This window comes from Denticeps clupeoides, chromosome 17 (assembly GCF_900700375.1).
Source record: "Denticeps clupeoides chromosome 17, fDenClu1.1, whole genome shotgun sequence".
Taxonomy (NCBI): domain Eukaryota; kingdom Metazoa; phylum Chordata; class Actinopteri; order Clupeiformes; family Denticipitidae; genus Denticeps; species Denticeps clupeoides.
In genome coordinates, this window is record NC_041723.1 from 13146487 (window position 1) to 13165265 (window position 18779).

The 18779-nt window shown below is 45.0% G+C and overlaps 1 protein-coding gene across 18 annotated transcripts in view; it reads left to right on the plus strand.

Moving 5' to 3' along the window:
• The window catches only part of tjp1b (tight junction protein 1b), a 65301-nt gene that overhangs the window by 41155 nt on the left and 5367 nt on the right, over positions 1-18779 (plus strand). For 8 of the 18 annotated variants that reach the window (XM_028959197.1, XM_028959201.1, XM_028959204.1 and 5 more), the window contains 23 exons: positions 6757-6813; positions 7164-7288; positions 7378-7480; positions 7683-8004; positions 8552-8658; positions 8943-9111; positions 9356-9500; positions 9682-9693; positions 9998-10033; positions 11639-11769; positions 12184-12289; positions 12391-12541; positions 13557-13665; positions 13743-13962; positions 14351-14535; positions 14656-14751; positions 14874-14956; positions 15059-15269; positions 15357-15457; positions 15737-16090; positions 16421-16615; positions 17658-18566; positions 18656-18747. In XM_028959197.1, coding sequence (XP_028815030.1) covers positions 6757-6813; positions 7164-7288; positions 7378-7480; positions 7683-8004; positions 8552-8658; positions 8943-9111; positions 9356-9500; positions 9682-9693; positions 9998-10033; positions 11639-11769; positions 12184-12289; positions 12391-12541; positions 13557-13665; positions 13743-13962; positions 14351-14535; positions 14656-14751; positions 14874-14956; positions 15059-15269; positions 15357-15457; positions 15737-16090; positions 16421-16615; positions 17658-18566; positions 18656-18747 — 4019 coding nt within the window. The remainder of the gene's footprint in view (positions 1-6756; positions 6814-7163; positions 7289-7377; positions 7481-7682; positions 8005-8551; positions 8659-8942; positions 9112-9355; positions 9501-9681; positions 9694-9997; positions 10034-11638; positions 11770-12183; positions 12290-12390; positions 12542-13556; positions 13666-13742; positions 13963-14350; positions 14536-14655; positions 14752-14873; positions 14957-15058; positions 15270-15356; positions 15458-15736; positions 16091-16420; positions 16616-17657; positions 18567-18655; positions 18748-18779) is intronic. The other 10 variants (XM_028959215.1, XM_028959216.1, XM_028959202.1 and 7 more) reach the window with 7 other exon arrangements.

The window sequence follows — 18779 nt, forward strand, 5'->3', positions numbered from 1 at the left end:
GCCGCTGCCTGCAGAATCACTGCCGGATTTTTGAGGCGATGACTCTTCAGACTAGGAACTCCTGTAAGTTACTTTCCCTCCTCGTGCCGGTGTGTTTGTTAAAACGATCTGTGAAGTAGTGAATATGATTCATCAATCTTTTTCTTTCTTCTTCTTCTTACTAAATGCTAACCGGTTAGCAGTTGGCTTCGGACCATAGCCATGTTCTGCAGCAGTAGTGGCGTATTTCGGCACAAGCGGAATGCCACCCCCTCCTCGGGAGACCCCTTGTGTCGTGTCCCGCTATGAGACCTGCATTACTGGTGTATGGTTGCGTTGGGGACAGGCAACGTCCGAAGTGATCAATCATCTCTCACTGCCGGAGCTCAGAGCGGCAGTGTGAGCCGTCTTTCTTCATCACAATGTAGATCTTTTTTGCCTTATTTAAATGTTGTTTGGCCCCTTAATAGCGTACACAATGTTAACAATATGTAATGCTGATTAATTTATTCAGCCATTTCTTTTCAGCCTTGGCACGGATTCAGGCGTGAATTCGGCGTGAATGAAGCCTTTTTTGATGTACAGATCTGCTGATTCTTAGTCTGATGCCATAATCACGGTTTTGTTTTTTGAGCAGGCATGCTGATTTAGTCATAAAGCGTCCCCGTTCTGCACTGCTGCTATCCACACACAGCGTTAAAACCCCGACAGTGACAATGCGAGCTATTTATAGCTGCTGTCTCCCATAGCAGGCAGCGATGTGCTGTATAGCCAGAACGGAGTACGATGCTGCGCCCGAAAGCTGAGCTCCCTTTAGAACATTTTACCTGCGCCTTGGGCATGTATAATAAAACGTTGAGCTGGCACCCACACTGAACTGTCATACTTGGATTTGGTTTGATATTGAAACTGCGCAAACAAAACGACTGATTCTTTTAGCTACATTCAATATACATTAAAGCCAGTTGATTCAGAAATCGTTCTTCTTATGAATATGGCCTCAGAATGGAGCTCCTCATCGGTGTGAGAAGGTCTGGAAGTGCCCAGAGCCCTCAGCTGTCAGCCCCAGCCTCTGGGCGAGGAGAGCAGTCACCCTTGGCACACACTGGAAGTGCTTACACAGCTGCCAGTCATGGCTGTCTTCCTGCAAACACTGACCCCAGTGAACATGCAGCTCGGGGAATAGTAACATTCACACGTTCACAGTGCTGACGGGGACGTTTATGCCACTCTGCCCCTGAACCGTCAAGTGTCAAGGATGCTCCTCTGTGATTGATTAGTGTGAATGTGTTGATGTGTAATCTTCTCGGTTTTGATACTGATACCAACGCTTCGGCCGATCCGATAATAGCATCTTCTTGTGGAAGGGAGACCGAGATTGTTATCGGTTACGTTCAAGTAAATCACAGACTTTAAATACTTCACTAAAATATAAGTCACAGAAATATATGTATACTCTGCTTCCAACTGTACATCTCTGCAGAACCTACAATTTAACCCAACAAGACGGTTTCATATATACACTGTTAATCCAGTTATTTCAGTCACTATTAGAACGAAAACTAATATGGTGCATTCCTATGTGTGATCATATTTGGGACAAAGTGAAAATCCTCTTCAATAAGTAATTATCCAATTTTCTCCCTCATGGATTTGGTTTACAAATTTAAACAATCTTTTGAACATTCTGATTTGTGAAAAATGTGTTCATCTAGCACTTAATTAAAAAACCAAACTAAACAAATGTTTGATTTTTATTTCTGAACACAGACATTTATTCTGTCTGTACAAGTAATGATCTCTTATTATTCAGACAAGGCTTTTTAATTTTAGTTAGTTAATAAATCATGAGGACTATTTTATACACTGATGTGACCATGTATAATACAGGGTTGGGGTTCCATCTTCAGGTCTATGGAGCGAAATGTTTTCTATTCCTTCATTGTCAGTAAGGATGTAGCATTAGGAGAGAACTTCACTGACGTTTTCCATTCAAAAACGCTTTTACTCTAGGACTAGCGGAAACTAACCCACTAAATTCATTGCTGCTGTAGTAACGTAGCAATAAAAAACACTAGCAAAACATATTTTGTGAATGGAGAGTGATCTATTTTTGAGTCTAAACACTCATGTTTGTGGTTTGAGCGTCTGCTGTTCTGTTCTCAATCCACGCTGGTAGAAGCACAAAATCGAACAATTTTGTGAGATATTCCAAAAAAGTGGTTGAGAAGTATTAAATATAAATATTACTCAGTAGTAATATTCATGCTGTCCTCAAGGACTACGCAAAATTGCAGCTATGTTCATTGAACCTCCCTGATGCAGTGTAACTGGTATGATCAATTTGATGCTAGGCAATGTGTGGTTGCCTTAAGTGGATCCCCCTAATACTGTACCTGAAGTCTCTTTCCGAAATTCAGTCGTGGTGCAGAATTACTGCCACTTTGATCCAGTCACACAATGAGATTTCCCAGGACGTGCCGTTTAGGTGTCTGTAGCTTTAAATGCAAATGAGCAGGAGAGAGCGGCCTATAGAAGTGAGGGGGCTTTTGAGGAAATGACGTCATCAACGCCATTCACGTCACGCCAGCATTTTTCCAGAAAAAAATTAATGAACCCACTGTTATGAACGGGCACAAAAAAAATACATTTGTGCTCATTTTTAATTCCAATCACAGAGCAACTTCAATGCTTTGCACGTTTGGAAGCCATGATGGTCGGTGGAGATAATGTTTTTGGGGAGGGGTGGGACATAATCTCACAAAGTGAACTTTCATGATTGGAGACCTTTTAATGTTGAAAATCCCTTCACAATGTAGAGTTCCTGATTGCTGTGTTCTGAGCTCAGTGCTCTTTTGGAAGGCAATTGCCTGCATGGTTCTGCAGAGAACGGAACCCCCACTCCCACAGCGCATTATACAGTAAGCTTTGACCTCACTTGGAAATGCTGCATCGATTTTTAAGAATACTCGTCGTATTGTTTTGGGCCCAAATGTTCAAGAAGAAACTTTGTGCCAAGAGAAATCAAGTGCCTCATTTTATTAGCTTTTCAATTGGGTACTAAAAACCCTCCATAAATTTTGTTAGAATGTTACAGACAATGTTGGTGCATCTGGTTTTACTGCAGTGACCTACCATATGACTGCTGCATGAATCATGCCATCTCACCGGTACTGGTTCAGCGTTCTGCATTACGAATACTCAGACCCGCTTGTGTCCTGGGACCGCCCTCTTATGAACTTTCTTACTTTCTCCTTATTCATGCAAAAGGCCATCCAAACAGAGTTGAATTCTGAAGCTGTATATGTTGAGCCATGAGGTTTCCTGTCAGACGCTGCTCAGATGCCCAATCCAGACAGAGCTTTTCCGGTGAGCCAGGAGCTGGCACCGTGCCGTGCCTCGCTGACAAAATGTGCCACTTGGTACACACTGAGACAGAGGTTAACAAATGAGTGTGATTTCCTCACAGTCCCATCAGGAGACCAACAACAAACATGCATATGAACTTAAACATAATGTCTCCAGGAGACTTTAAATGCGCTACACAACTGCTTTGAGACAGAAAATCGATCTGGCAGTGTATTGTGATACCTAATCTGGTGATACATTATTGATAAAGCTGGTATCCAGTATCGAGGTTTAAGTTGAGCATTTCAAACCGTGTGTGTAGAAAATTCCCTTCATTTTTTCCCCCTTTGTTTTTCAGACAGAAGTTCAAACTCTTGTACAATACATTTGCTATTTTGATTATGAAATCCTGCATAAAAATTTGTACTATTTTATTATTTATTATTATTATTTGGTCATGTAAAAAATGGGTGCAAGGGTGGGAATCACCAACAGGGCACATTTATGTATGATACAATCATAATATATTGTAATATATTGTAAATGTTTGCTTTGAATTGTTTAGTCTTTCTTATTGGTGGACTTATTGGTGGACTTTTTGCATGTAGGCCTCTGATGCACATTTACAGTCGGCCCAGAAGGACCCCCACCCCTCTGCCGTCTGTGCATGTACATTACTATGCAGCCGATCCCAGGACCCCCTTCAGGAGATTGTTCCATACAATAAAGAGCTTTTTCTTTCGGAGGCTCATTAAAGACCTGGCTCTTGACGAATTGCATTCTTTATCACCATCAACCCCCCCTCCTCTTCACAATGAAATGTGAAGCCTTTGCAGGATCCTGCAATGCGGGCTGGAAAGTACCTAGTGTAAGGTATGGCCCGTTAAAATACTTTCCCGTGTGGTGGTGACGCGCTGGTAACTGCCCACAAAGAAACATCAGAGTGTGTGTGCAGTCGCACAATGTCCGTGGCAAACCCAAACAAAGTATGTGAAGGGCTTGTCTCAGTCAGAAGAGAGGCGGGGCGGAAGCCCGCTGATTTAGCGCCAGCTTCAGCTCAAGCCGTTGCCATAGCAGTGAAAGGGGCTGCGTCTGCAGCAGCTGTGTGCCGCGTTCTTCCTGCACCCCGTCCGGCCTTTACAGTACTCAAAGATTCAAGATTCTTTTTCATTTGAACTATAATGTGTTATCTTCTGCAAAGAAATACGATTGCTGATTATTACCGTTCTCTGAACACAATCATGTTATGGACTTATTCCAATTCAAAATGTCCTTATATCTAGTCAATCGTTGTATTATTCAACAAATAATACTAGGGCTAAAGGGTCATATTTCACATTCATTATAGCAATAATAATAACTTTGTTGTCAGTCCATCTAAAAACAACATATTGTCATACAAAAGAGTACCAGTTCACCATCACCAACTCCATATCCATTCCCGCCTGGGCTGTCGCTGTGATGTAACACATACAAGTTGTTGTAAAATGAGCAGCGCTGTTGTACCTGGTGGGTGTGGCTTTGAGGGGCGAAGATGGAAAACGGAGTAAGAACTGAGGTGTGGTGTGGTGAGGTGAATAAAACCCTGTGAATTGTTTGGATCACCACCCACCATGGAATTAGCCCCAGAGTTTTGTACATGATATGTATGGCATGTTCTGGACTGCGTTTCCCCCTCTCCAGTCGGGAACACGGCAGGAACGGTTAACAGACTGAAGTGAGACTGAGCTGCCAGTCTCCATTTCGTCAGATGGTAAACTTCAAGAGAACGACAGATAATATGTAGTCACTTGTAGTCCATGTGCTCATAATGTAAATAATGTAATTTTGTATTTGTGTAATCGCACACTTTAACATTGTGATTTGAGATTAGATTTATTGTGCAGCTCTAACTAATGCCTTGTTTCTAGAGATGGTAGACATTTTTATTTCTTCTCATAACAGAATGGCATCAGTCAGTTACACAGCCATTCTTTCATATTGTCAATTTTTCATATTTGAAAATGTAATAATAACAGCACAGTCACATTTATGTTGCATTGCGCCCTCTACCCTGCTTCATTTTGATGTAGTATTTATTACTGTAGGTCTAAATGCTTCTGATTGTAATCAGTTGTGTGCAATGCATGGGGTGGTGGGCTTTCTATTTTCTGAACTTATAGTGGTCCACACTTATTATCAAACATTACCTACACACACACACACACAGAAGCCATTGGTAACGGTGCATTAACACAAGACGCTTCCTATAGTAGCTGTTATCAGATGTCTTCCCATCAGCCTGACACTCCATTCCCGGCCTTAACTAAAAGATAGCCGCAGCTGATGCACTGGGAATGACTGGTAATGGTTCTGTTTGTTTGTTTCTGCCGCTGTGGCTGAGAATAAGCAGCTGCCGCTGCCGAGTGGCCGTGGAGTGACAGCCAGGGCGGCGGGCGGGGAAGGGTCAGGTTCCCACAGGGCCACTGGCACCAGAGGACCGATCTGGAGCCTGCTGACATGGCATGGCCATCTACAGATGACTTATAGAAGGGTAGCCCGGCACCTGATTATTTTCTACTTGCTTGATGTTTCTTGTTTTCTGTGCCGTTCCTGTCCTTTTATTCTGTCTTGTGAATGTGAATGGTTATTTATTGTTTCGTAGAGTTCAGATCTTTACTTGGTGCTTGCTTGGTACACGTGTGGCAAAGAGGTGCAAAATTTTCAAATCCACTGTGTGGAATTGTGAAAGCCTGGAATGATTTTAATATATTTTATTAACTAATATACACAATAGGACATAGTAGCAGTGTTCCAAATAATCCCAGTTATCCAGTTTGTCAATTACAGCGCTCCATTGTTGAGTCTGTGCTATTTCTAGCTCAGGAAACGGGGGAAGTGTCATTGTTCTTAGAAATGTAGGTTGCACAGACATCTCTGGTGCCAGGTGCTGCCAGGCGTCTATTCCCACAATTGATGGTCTCTTTGCCTCTCAGTAGCAATGGGACGAATGGTGAGCATCCCAGAATCCCTGAGCATGTGCACCCAGATCTAATTGGGGTGCGTAAATTCAGCCGGACTCTCCCGGTTTTATTAATTGGCTTTGCTTTTAGTGTCCACTGGGTAACATTGAACCCAGCTCTGGCGTCTGGCGATTGGGAAAGGGAGCTGGAAGCTGACATTATTCTTCCCGCTGTCTCTGAACTGCAGGAGTGATGTATGAGTTAATGAATCGTTGCTGAAAGTCCTTCACTCCTCACCTCTTGAAGAACAGCTCTTCAGATCTCAGATCCGGAGCAGGAAATCATGTTTTTTCGCCTGGATTAGGCGTTCCCAGACAAAGCTTTGTTTTAATCCATCATACCTCCACGGGGCTAAATGAGAATTGGCCGTCTAATTAAAATAGTTGATCTCACCGTGCTTCCTTTGTCTTGTGTGTGTTTTTTACAGAGTGCAGCAATGGAGGAAACAGTAATATGGGAACAACACACAGTAACTCTTCACAGGGTCAGTATTTGTTTTTAAGTCAACCCGCCCTGCATTCCCTCTCCCTTATAACTTTTTGACAGTCATTCCGCACATTTATTTGCTGCTCACACATTACAAGGGAAGGTGTCCATGTTAAAATTAGTTCTGCTAAAGGACTAAAATAAATAAAACTGCTCACACTACGGAACCCCCAAATCTAAAATGTCAAATGGGACACTGAGCTGACTATCTGTCCCTTGCAGGAATTGTACATATTTTACATATCAAATTTACTCCTATTTCAAAAAAATGTGAATGTTCTGTGGGTTCCAGTGTACGTAAAATTCTTCTTCAATTTACTTACCCTCTGCCCCCCCCCGCACTAACAGGCACCAGGATTTGGGTTTGGTATTGCCATCTCAGGAGGGCGGGATAACCCTCATTTTCAGAGTGGTGAAACCTCCATCGTCATCTCAGATGTCCTGAAGGGAGGCCCTGCCGAGGGGCTGTTGCAGTAAGACCCCACTCCGAAAGCGTCTTCATTCGCCTTTCTTCACGAGTCCATTTTCCCTTCCGCCCATGACACTTTCTGTGCTTCTGCAGGGAGAATGACAGGGTTGTGATGGTCAACGCTGTCTCCATGGATAATGTGGATCATGCTTATGCAGTGCAGCAGCTTAGGAAAAGTGGGAAGAATGCAAAAATTGTGAGTGTTTACTTTTGATTTGGGATAATGTAGAAAAGGACAAAATTCCGAAACATGTATGTTTTTTATTGAAGTGGGCTCATTTTTGTTTTTTCTTCCAATCTTATTATTTAATTATTTCCATATTTTGCTTTTTTTTTTTTTTTTTTTGCTGTTAAGTTGCTTAAGCAGAAGTGGTTATATAATCCGTCTCCTTTATCAGACCATCAGAAGGAAACGGAAGGTTCAGGTGCCCATGGGCCGACTGGGTGAGAGGGAGACCATGTCGGAACATGATGAAGATGAGGACAGCTACGAGGACGAGATCTATGATGTCCGCAGCGCTCGCAGCGGGCCGAGCGCATACAGCGGGGGTGGGACAGGCAGGCGTAGTGGCCGCGGCGAACGCATTAGTGGCAGGCGTGATCGGGAACGCAGCGGCTCCAGAGAGAGGAGCCTGTCCCCTCGCTCCGATCGCCGGTCGGTCACATCCAACCCCCCACGCCCCGCCAAGGTCACCCTCATCAAATCCCGGAAGAATGAAGGTGAGCCTCGCAATTTCAGGGCTGATGCCCGAGCGGTCTCTCCTTCTGCACCACAAAACTTTCACTAGGTTTCCATTTGATTTTTGCATTTCCTAACTTTGGAGGATGGCAAATAATTGGGTCATTAATGGGCATGAAACAGGGCATTAACATTTTAAAAAGCCACACTGCTTTCAATCAGGCAACTTTAAACTGGTATTTTGGAAAGCTGTGAACATTTAATCTCTGTCCCCAAATCAGACCAACACGACTTCATGAGGGATGCACGCGCTGATCCTACTATTGCAGGTCCCCAATAAGCCCAAGGCTCCTTTAGTAGTTAAAGGAAATATATGCCTGGGGCTTGATTAGATATTTTATGGTGTTGTGGTTTAAACACCTTTTTTTTTTTTTTTTGCTGTAGTTATGTCACTGTTTCCAGTGCGTGGGAATTATTTTTTTTTTAATTTTTTGTCGCTAATCAGTTCTATGGACTTTGTCCTTGAACCCGTCTCATGGAGCTAGCATGCTAACATGCGGTGTGTGTTGCTGCGGTTCACTTTGTAAGCAGAATATGGCCTTCGCCTGGCCAGCCACATCTTTGTGAAGGACATCTCTCCCGAGAGCCTGGCTGCCAGAGACGGAAACATCCAGGAGGGAGATGTAGTGCTGAAGGTGAGAAAAATGGGCGCAGTGAGGGATGAGAGAGAAAAGTAGGTAATGAGGATGTAAAGGGGGTGTGTGCTGGGGAGGAGAGGGAACAGGCACGGTAGTTAAAGACGAGCTGAAGGTTAGTGAAAGAAGAAATCTAAAAATATCCATTTAGTTTACAGGTGTTTTAAAAAGAATGGATATGTAATTTCCGTCTTTTACACAACATATAAAATTGTAAAAATTAAAAATATATCTATATTTCAGTACACACCCACTTCAGCTAATTTTTCTCTCTCTTCCCTCAGATAAATGGCACAGTTACAGAGAATCTGTCTCTGATAGATGCCAAGAAGTTGATTGAAAGGTCAAAGGGCAAGCTGAAGATGGTGGTGCAGAGGGATGAAAGAGCCACGCTGCTCAACATCCCAGACCTGGATGACAGCATCCCCTCCGCCAATGCTTCCGACAGAGATGGTGCATATTTACTGTTGCTCTGCTCTGGGGACTTAAAGTTTGGATAATGGACTTTCATTTTGAACTTTCTTGCCCTTTCAATTTAAGACGTCACAAAAATTATTTCATCTTCATTATCACTTTTTATTTTTATTTTGAAACTGCTATTAAATTAAAATGTCACTGACACAGTTCCTTACACATGTGCTTGTAATATATTCAGTTTTACAATATGTGAGTTTATTTTCCTCTCCTTTTAACACAGACATTTCAGATATTCACTCAGTAGGCTCCGATCACTCCAACCGATCTCATGAGCGGCGTCGTAGGAGCCGCTCCCACTCCCCAGACAGACGTTCTGAGCCGTCTGACCACTCAAGACACTCCCCACCACAAATCAGCAATGGGAGGTAAGCAACCAGCATCAGTCCCTGTAGATCTCTCTCTCTCCCACTCATTAAAGACATCATTGTCTCTTATTGATGTTTGTTTGTCTATAAATATTTAGTTTATTATTTTTTCTGATGTTCTTTTTCAAAATGTTATTGAATACAAATATAAGACTTATTTTGCCCCTGTATGGCCTACAAGTTGGAGAATTTGGTAAGTTGGGGTGACCTTATGTAGCTCTGCTTTAGAGAACCTGTAGATGCTTTAATAAACAGTTATTTAAATAGCTAGTGCCCTAGATTGTGCAAGTAGGACCTTTTCCAGAAACCGCTCACACTCCGCATCAGTTGCCTTTTGCTTGTCAGCTCCTATCTGTGAAAAACATATTTCTGCAATCTCCTGCATAGTGTAGTGGCTTCAATCGTAATTTGAGGACCTGTAGATGAAGCCGTTCATCTGGTGGGCAGTGTTCCTGTGTGGTGTCAATAACGTAGTCTGGTTGTCGTTTTTGATTCAGGGCTTCAGGGCCGTCCATACGCAGAATATTCCCTCTGTAAGTGTCCAAAAATAATGCAAGTTTAGAGAATATCTGTCAGTGTGTATGAGTTGCATTCCACAGTGACTGTGTGCTGGTTTTAAAGGTCCAGCCTTTCATTTGTGCGTGAGTGGTACCTTTGTGTGTACTTGTTATAGTATCACACAGATGGCGGCAGCAGCACATTTGGTTCAGTAAAAATGTATTCGTTTTCATGCTCCCAAACCAACTGTTCAACAGACCAATGACTGCAGTAGCAGGACATTCATTCTGCATTCGCCAAGAACAGCTCTAAAATATGAGTCCTGGCTCGCTTGCACAGGAGTTTATCTCTTTCTGCTGTAGTAGTTCCCTGAGACATGCGGACATGAAGCCAGGATTGCAGCTCTGTGGCATTTTGATGAAGGGGGAGGGGGACATTTTGGCATGGTGGGCATGATTGTTTTTTTGATTCGTCAGGGCTAGGTCTGTTGACCTATTTGTACCATTCCAGACTCTTGGCAGGGAGACAGGTACACAGCTGGCACCTTTCTGTTTCAAATGCTTTTTTTTTTTTTTTTTTTTTTTTTTTAGTATTATTTACATAATTTTAGAATTATTTTCATATAAACTATTGAATAAAATGTGAATAGAAAGACAAACCAGTCGAACATTTACAGCAGTTGTTTAAAAGAGACACCTTTCTTCTGCCACACATAGACACACTAATCCAACCACACCCTCCAAATGAGAGGTTTTCAGCTTGCCACTGAGACGGGAGACATGGGGTGGGGTTTCATTGTCTGCTGCCACAGTCTCTCTCAAAACCCCGGACTCTTCTGGAATAGCAGCTCTGCCAGTTCAGTTCTTGTGCCGGATATAAAAATGACAATATTGGCTTCTGATCTTTATTTAAGCACAGTCCAACCCTGCTTTGAAAATGTCTTCATTCCAACCTTGCCTTAATCAGGCTCAGAGGATCGTTAATAGCCTAGCATGCTTCTCCGGATGGAGAACCAGTCCTTCTCCACCCTAAATGCATGTACTGATGTAGAGCATTAGAGTTTATTTCAAAGAGAACCATAGAGAATGTGTTCACTCAGGACTTAAATTACAACCAAAGGCCGCATCCTCCTCACAGTCACGCTGACACACAAGGTCATTTCTGCTCACCTGTAAATCTTGGTCCGCCAGGCTGATTTAAAGTGGCCACTTGAGGTCTTTTCATCTGAAGCTCAGGGCAGATTGCACCTAGACTCCAGGTTCTTGACTCCATCACTTCAGATCAGATAAGATGCGCTAAATATAGAACAACAAAGGAGAAGGAGAGGTAGGAAAAACAGCAATGACCTTCAAGACGAGAGATCTGCCCTCTCTTCATCTGGCCTCACACACACACACTCACTCACATACACACACTGCCTTACTGCTGCCCTTCAGTGCAATGTTTTATTGGCTTGATGTGACAGGCAGGATTCGTGTGTTGGATCAGTAAGCTGCGTGTAACGCCTGTAGCTTTTTAATCAGCAATTTGTTCTGCTGGTGAAATCTACTAAACTTCATATCAGCTTGTGTCTTGTGATTGTCACACCGAGGAGTGTGATGATTTAATTAATTTATTTATTTATTTATTTTATACTGTAGCCATAGAAGTCGTGATGAGGAATGCATCGCCAAGCCCTTACCGATCCCCATGCCTGGTAAAATGGTGGAGGATGTGGCCAAGCAGGAGCAGGCAGGAGCCAGAGAGGAGAAACAGCTCCCCCCTCTGCCAGGTCAGAAGTCACCTTTTACATACACTTCACACATTCAGCCCTTTCCAAACATGATCTGACTATAACCAGATCTGACAGTCTTTGTGTTACTTGTTCTCTCTTGCCACCTTATGCAAAAAAAAAAAAAAAACATAAAAAAAAACTCCCCAGTGTGAATGCAAGTCTAATGCGCTCACACACTTTCTGCTCATTCTGTGTGTGTGTGTGTGTGTGTGAGAGAGAAAGAGAGAGAGTGTGACAGGAGGGTTCAGATGAGCACTATGAGATGATTGACTCTGACATTGTTCCCCTGCCTGCAGCAACCCGCTGTGCATCTGACTGCACCAAAATGATTCCAGAAAATGTGAATGTGGGTGTGTGTTTTTTTTGCCTTATTTTTGTTTTTAAGTAGCTCAATTGTGTATCTGTTCTCAGAACCTAAGCCTGTCTATGCCCAACCTGGCCAGCCCGATGTGGATCTACCCGTCAGTCCCTCTGACGCTCCGGTACCCAGTGCTACTCATGATGATGGCATCCTGCGGTACAGCCCTCCATAACTGCACCCACAGTATATCTTGTTTTCCGTGGTCTGTGTGTGTGTGTGTGTGTGTGTGGTGTATTAATATGTGTGTGTGACCTCAGGCCAAGTATGAAGCTGGTGAAGTTTAAGAAAGGAGAGAGTGTTGGGCTGAGGCTGGCAGGCGGGAACGACGTTGGCATCTTCGTGGCGGGGGTGTTGGATGATAGCCCTGCTGCAAAAGAGGGCCTGGAGGAGGGGGACCAGATTCTCAGGGTGAGTCGTGCACTGCCGACCTCTAAAAATACATTCATGCCTCCACAGGCGTGTCGGGACTATGGGACGATGCCACAGTCCCTTTTCTCCTGTACGACATCACCATATGTTGAATTGATCTCTAGTCTCGGTCATTCAAGATTTTCAGGCCACATTTCTTCCATTTTCGATGATTATTGTTTTATTTGCTTGATACACAATGACCAATTATTTGAGTAAAGTTGACCCAAAGCCAGTCAGTTTTCTGTCCACGGTTCACTATGTCTGTTCTCCACTTTACTGCAGGGTGCCGCGGCTTTTGCTGTAACATCAAAAGACGTTTTTGGAGTTTGAGTCCTCTTTACTAGATCTGTCTCTAAACCAAAGATCCAATTGATTTGTAAATGATTATAGGAGGGTGAGAGCTTGTTAGAACCAAGATAAATGTGATTTCCTTTTTGTAATTGCTCATCTCCTGTTAAGGAAAGCAAAAATTGATAGAAAACGAATGGATCTCTTATCTCTCCCAGTCATAACTGCTCTGATGGCTGCTTTACTCCTTATGATTGATATCAGTGGGCTGCTTAAAGGCAGCAGGGGGGTCATTCCATATTCTGAGGTTTTATAACCGCTGGTTTACAGGCTTTGTAATGGCAGCAGGGGGCGTTTATGAGTCCTGCGGCTCAGAGCACGCCTCTCCTGCTATATAAACGCTCTTAAACCTTCAGTATGTTCCAGGATGCTCGCATTTTCAGCGCGGTTTTCCAAACTGTTGTAACAGATTTTCTCTCACAGCCTGGCCAACGCTCAGATTTATATGCATCCCCACACAAAAATTCTTCATTCTGAACAGCGTCTCCATCTTTATCTCCCTCTGGCACCAGCCTTCCACTTGTTCTTCAGCTCTTGTGATGTATTTTATCTGTATTCTCTGAAGTGGTGAGTGTTTTGATAATATTCACAGGGGAGTCGGCCGTGTGTTGAAAAAGGTAAAAACCAAAAAGCTCAAATGGGGTCTCTCTTGTCCTCTCTGCAGGTAAATAATGTAGACTTTGCAAACATAATACGAGAAGAAGCAGTTCTGTTCTTGCTGGATCTGCCTAAAGGGGAGGAAGTTACCATTTTAGCCCAGAAAAAGAAGGATGGTGAGTTTCCTTGACCATCTGACCACCTGTGGTGTCTCCTACATGCCTTCCAGTCTGATTTTACACTTTTCCTTTAGTTTATCGACGGATTGTGGAGTCAGACGTGGGCGACTCTTTTTACATCCGAACCCACTTTGAGTATGAGAAGGAGTCTCCGTACGGCCTCAGCTTCAACAAGGGCGAGGTGTTCCGAGTTGTGGACACCCTCTACAATGGCAAACTGGGCTCCTGGCTGGCCATCCGCATTGGCAAGAACCACCAAGAGGTGGAGCGGGGTATAATCCCCAATAAGAACAGGTACTTGTTGGATTTACGCTTTAACCAAAGTTGTGCTCATCAGTCAGTGTGCGTAATTGCACACTTCCACAGCAGCATTTGCACATTTGTTACCTCTGCACCTAAATGAATAATTTCACTGGTTCCTAGCGCTGTTTGTCTTCTTTGCTGTCTACATGTTTTGTTTGACGTTATTCTTGTTACTCCTGCACTGCTTGTCTTACTCTGCCTGTATCCCATGTTATTGCCCTTTACGTAGCCCAGTTTGTCAATGCTGCACATGTGCACTTTGTCAGTATGTAACGTTGTTTAAATGTTACATGTAGCTCCAGGTTGTACTGTCTAACATGTATGTAGCTGAAATGACGACAAAGCTCAACTTGAAGTTGTTGTTGTTGTTGTCCTGAAGGGCAGAACAGCTGTCCAGTGTGCAGTACACCCTGCCCAAAACGCCGGGTGGCGACCGGGCAGACTTCTGGAGGTTCCGAGGCCTGCGCAGCTCCAAAAGGAACCTGAGGAAGAGTCGAGAGGACCTGTCTGCTCAGCCCGTACAGACCAAATTCCCAGCCTATGAGCGAGTCGTGCTGAGAGAGGGTGAGCTCTGAGGTCACTCGTTAAAATTCATTCTATCCTGAATCTCTTTTCCGGGTGGATGGGTGGACCTCAGGGTTGGTGATGTTTTATTTATGAGTGTGTGTTGATTTTTATAATAAGCTGGCTTCCTGAGGCCTGTGGTGATTTTTGGGCCCATTGCTGACGTGGCCCGAGAGAAACTCTCCAGAGAGGAGACGGATCTGTTTGAGCTTGCAAGTGAGTATAGCTCCTGCCTACATTAGGTCCTCAGCAGAGCATATGTACATAATCCTCAGGTAAATTATGAGGTGTGTATACATTTTGATGTTCTTCATGGTTTCTTTTATGTCCTTATTTAGAGAGTGAACCCAGAGATGCAGGAACAGACCAGCGCAGTTCTGGAATCATCCGTCTCCACACCATTAAACAGATCATTGACCGAGTGAGTGCAGGCTGACTCAATACTTGATGTTTTTGTCAATGACGGCGACTTTCATCTGTTTGTCATGATCTGCACTTACTGGCTTTTTCATTTTGTGTCTAGGATAAGCATGCAGTGCTGGACATCACCCCAAATGCAGTAGACCGACTGAATTACGCCCAGTGGTACCCCATTGTGGTGTTCCTCAACCCGGACAGCAAGCAGGGAGTGAAGAACATGAGGACCAGACTGTGCCCTGAGTCCAGAAAGAGCGCCAGGAAGCTGTATGAGCGCGCTCTGAAACTGAGGAAGAACAACCACCACCTCTTCACTAGTGAGTCCACTGAATACAACAAATAAAGAGAATATCCTTTCTATTCAGGTTTTAATTTCGTTTTAATTATATTTTTTCACTCTTCAGCTACCATCAACATGAACAACATGAACGACGGGTGGTACGGTGCTCTGAAAGAGACCATCCAGCAGCAGCAGAACCAGCTGGTCTGGGTTTCAGAAGGAAAGGTGAGATCTGCATGCACTGAGCTGTCGGTCATCATTACAACACTGGGCCCTAAGGCCTGGATCCATCAGCGCTAAAGAAAATGATTCTAGTGAAATGGTGTAGGACTAAATGACTGATGAAAGTTTCCACGTTCTGTCTCCCCTGAATAATGAGTCCTCATCATGTACCGCTGCCCTGCTTCTTCTGACTCTTTCTCCTTCGTTCTTTTTTAAACCCCATCCATTCTCGGCACCCATTTCTCTCCGTCTCTCTCGTCTCTGCCCTGCCCTCTCCTGCAGGCGGATGGGGCCCCAGAAGATGACCTGGATATCCATGACGACCGTCTCTCCTACCTCTCGGCTCCGGGCAGCGAGTACTCCATGTACAGCACCGACAGCCGCCACACGTCTGACTATGAGGACACAGACACGGAAGGCGGAGCCTACACGGATCAGGAGCTGGACGAGACTCTGAACGACGAGGTGGGGCTTCCCAGTGAGCCTGCCATCACCCGCTCTTCCGAGCCAGTGCGCGAGGACCCACCCGTCATTCAGAACGCGCAGGGCTACCCGGGGTACCAGCACTCTGTGTCTCAGCCAGAACCCGCTAACCGCATTGACCCTGCCGGGTTCAAGTTGCCTGTTCCACAGCAGGTATGTACTGCAACACTTTTTTTTTTTTTTTTTTATCTATATAAAAGATTTAAATCTCCTGTTTAAATCTTTTATATTTTCTCAAAACATTACGCAGTTGATGCAAGGGGATTTTCGGTTATCTAGAACTGTGCGTGGCAGTGTGCCTTTTAAAACCATTGTGTAACAGTTTGTTCAGACTTGGGTACCTTATGTTTTGCTGACTTCAACATTACAACGACTCCATCGAGCTTCAGGAATAATGGTGTTTCTGAGGGGAGCTCTAAAGCTGCAGTGAGTGTGCACATTTTCCGGCGTGTGTCTGTAATCTCTCTGACCGATGCTCCCCAGCAGGCTGAGGCAGCTGTGGCCTCGCCCTCCCTCCCCTCGCCAGCGGCCACGAGCCCAGAGGAGCCAGCTGGCACCCCTCAGGCCGACTCCCTTAACAGCCCCGTCCCCGATCCCGAGCCCCAGCCCGAACCTGAGCTCGCGCAACCCCCAACACACGACCCCCACCAGTCGCTTCCAACCGGTCCAGAACCACAGGTACCGACCACTGCGACCAGAACCTGGACTCGGGACTGGTTTCGGTTTGGCCCGGCCCGGCCCAGCCCGCTATTTTTAACCTGCCTTGTCTCTCACACATGCTTTTCCCCGACTCCGCTGTCTGCATGAGTGCTGTGCCCACAACACCAAGTGCTTTGTGTGCCTTTGACACGGCCAGGGATAGAGAGCGAGTGTGAATGGTACACATGCACCCCATCAGGCCCTGGATGAGGAGATGGCCTGGTGCATTTGTGTCTCTGTAACTGGGAAGAGAAGAACACTACCCGTCTCTTCACCGTCGCCTCTTTACTACCTTCTGCATGGCGCCTAATGTGTTTGGGTTTCTTTCAGCTTGTTATGTTTGTAGAGGTAGCAGCACTTGTAATGCCTGTTGTTATATAAGCACCAGTAGTAATAGTTGCACCAGCAGATAATATACCGGAAGTGGTAAGAATTGCAAATTGAACTGAGAAATCATTTGCAAGTGCAGATGTTGTTCTTGTTGCATGTATGAATAACCTGCAGACAGTATTTTCTGGTCATATAGAACAAAATATATAATTCATTCCTCAATTTATGAACAAAATCACAAATAGCGTTATTATATTACATGTGCCTCCCCCACAGTGTTCAGAAGTGCTGTCTACAGGCTAATCTGAAAGAGTAAAGTGGCCTTTCAAAAAATGAACCATCTACTGCCTGCTTTATACTGTTGGTCTTCGGAGAGTAAGGGCTTAAAAGATGTATGAGCAAGTGGGCACTCCTTGAAAGGCTCCTTACCAAACAGTAGAGCTGAATTTGATACTGATTGCATTGAACTACATGCTTGTTTAATTTTTTAAGTTTCAGGTATTAAAACAATATGTATGTTTATATATGTATTCAGGTCCCTTTTTTTGGTATATATGTATTTTCTGACTTTCCTTCTGGGAGTTCTGTTGGTGGTAGCATTTGGGTACTTTTTGGTTGTCTTATGGGGTTGCTCACACTGTAATTACTCTCTGACCTTGTTTCCTGCCACTCTGCTGTTGTGTACCTTTAGATGTATAAGAAGGAGCTGTACAGTGTGGACGAGCCAGTGAGGGTGAACCATGTAGTGAAGCCTCCGCCATCGCAACAGCAACCATCTCAAGCGGCCCTGCCATCCACACCATATGGTCACCAGCCTGTGTACCAGGACAAACAGCCATACAGAGAATATGACCACCCGCCTTATGGCTACGACAGTGGTGGCTACCCCCAACCAAAGCCTCACAACTACGATTCTCACATGCACTACGACAACCGTGTGCCTCACTACAATGAGCAGTGGCCCCAATATGACCAGCAACCCGCACCCCAGCCACCGCTACCGGGGCCCAACTACCCTCAGGGCCACCAGCCTCCCCCTATGAGCTTTGACCCACAATCTCCATATGAAGATGGCCCAAGGAGAGACTACAGCCCTTCTCAGCCTCGTTATGATGACAATGTTGTGGGCTACGATGGGCGGTCACGTCACGGCAAACTGGGGCCCATGCGTTATGATGAGCCGCCTCCCCCGCCTCCTCCGGCTGCTTATGATGCCCACTCCCCGTATGAGCCTGAGCCGCATGGGGTGCAGGTCAATGCTGCTCGCTCCCCAGACCCAAAGCAGTACTACCCTGATCCTGCGGTGAGACCATCCTATAATCCTGGACCTCCAAACCGGGGCTATAAGCCGGGACCACATGAACCGCTGATGAATTCAGATCCCCCAGCCCCACCTCCTAAACCCGAGGGGCTGCTTTCTCCGGGGGAACCGCCACATCCAGCAGCTTCCAAACCCCTGCCCCCTCCCCCCAGGGACGATACAGATGAGGACCCAGCCATGAAGCCCCAGTCTGTGTTAAACAGAGTTAAGATGTTTGAAAATAAGCGCTCGGTTTCTGTGGACCGCGCCAAGGATGTAGGAGACACTGCAGCTGTCAGGGTAAGTTACAACACGCTCGCACACACACCCCCGGTCTTACAGTCTTTACAGCTCTTAGACACTGAGCTGTGCATGTTTTCCTCCCTCAGCCTGTAGATCTCCCCAAACCAGTTACAGCACCCGGACCTGTCCTCAAAGCCAATTCCCTCAACAACCTGGAGCAGGAGAAGACTTCATACAGGTATCCCTCCACAACATGCTGCATTATGCACA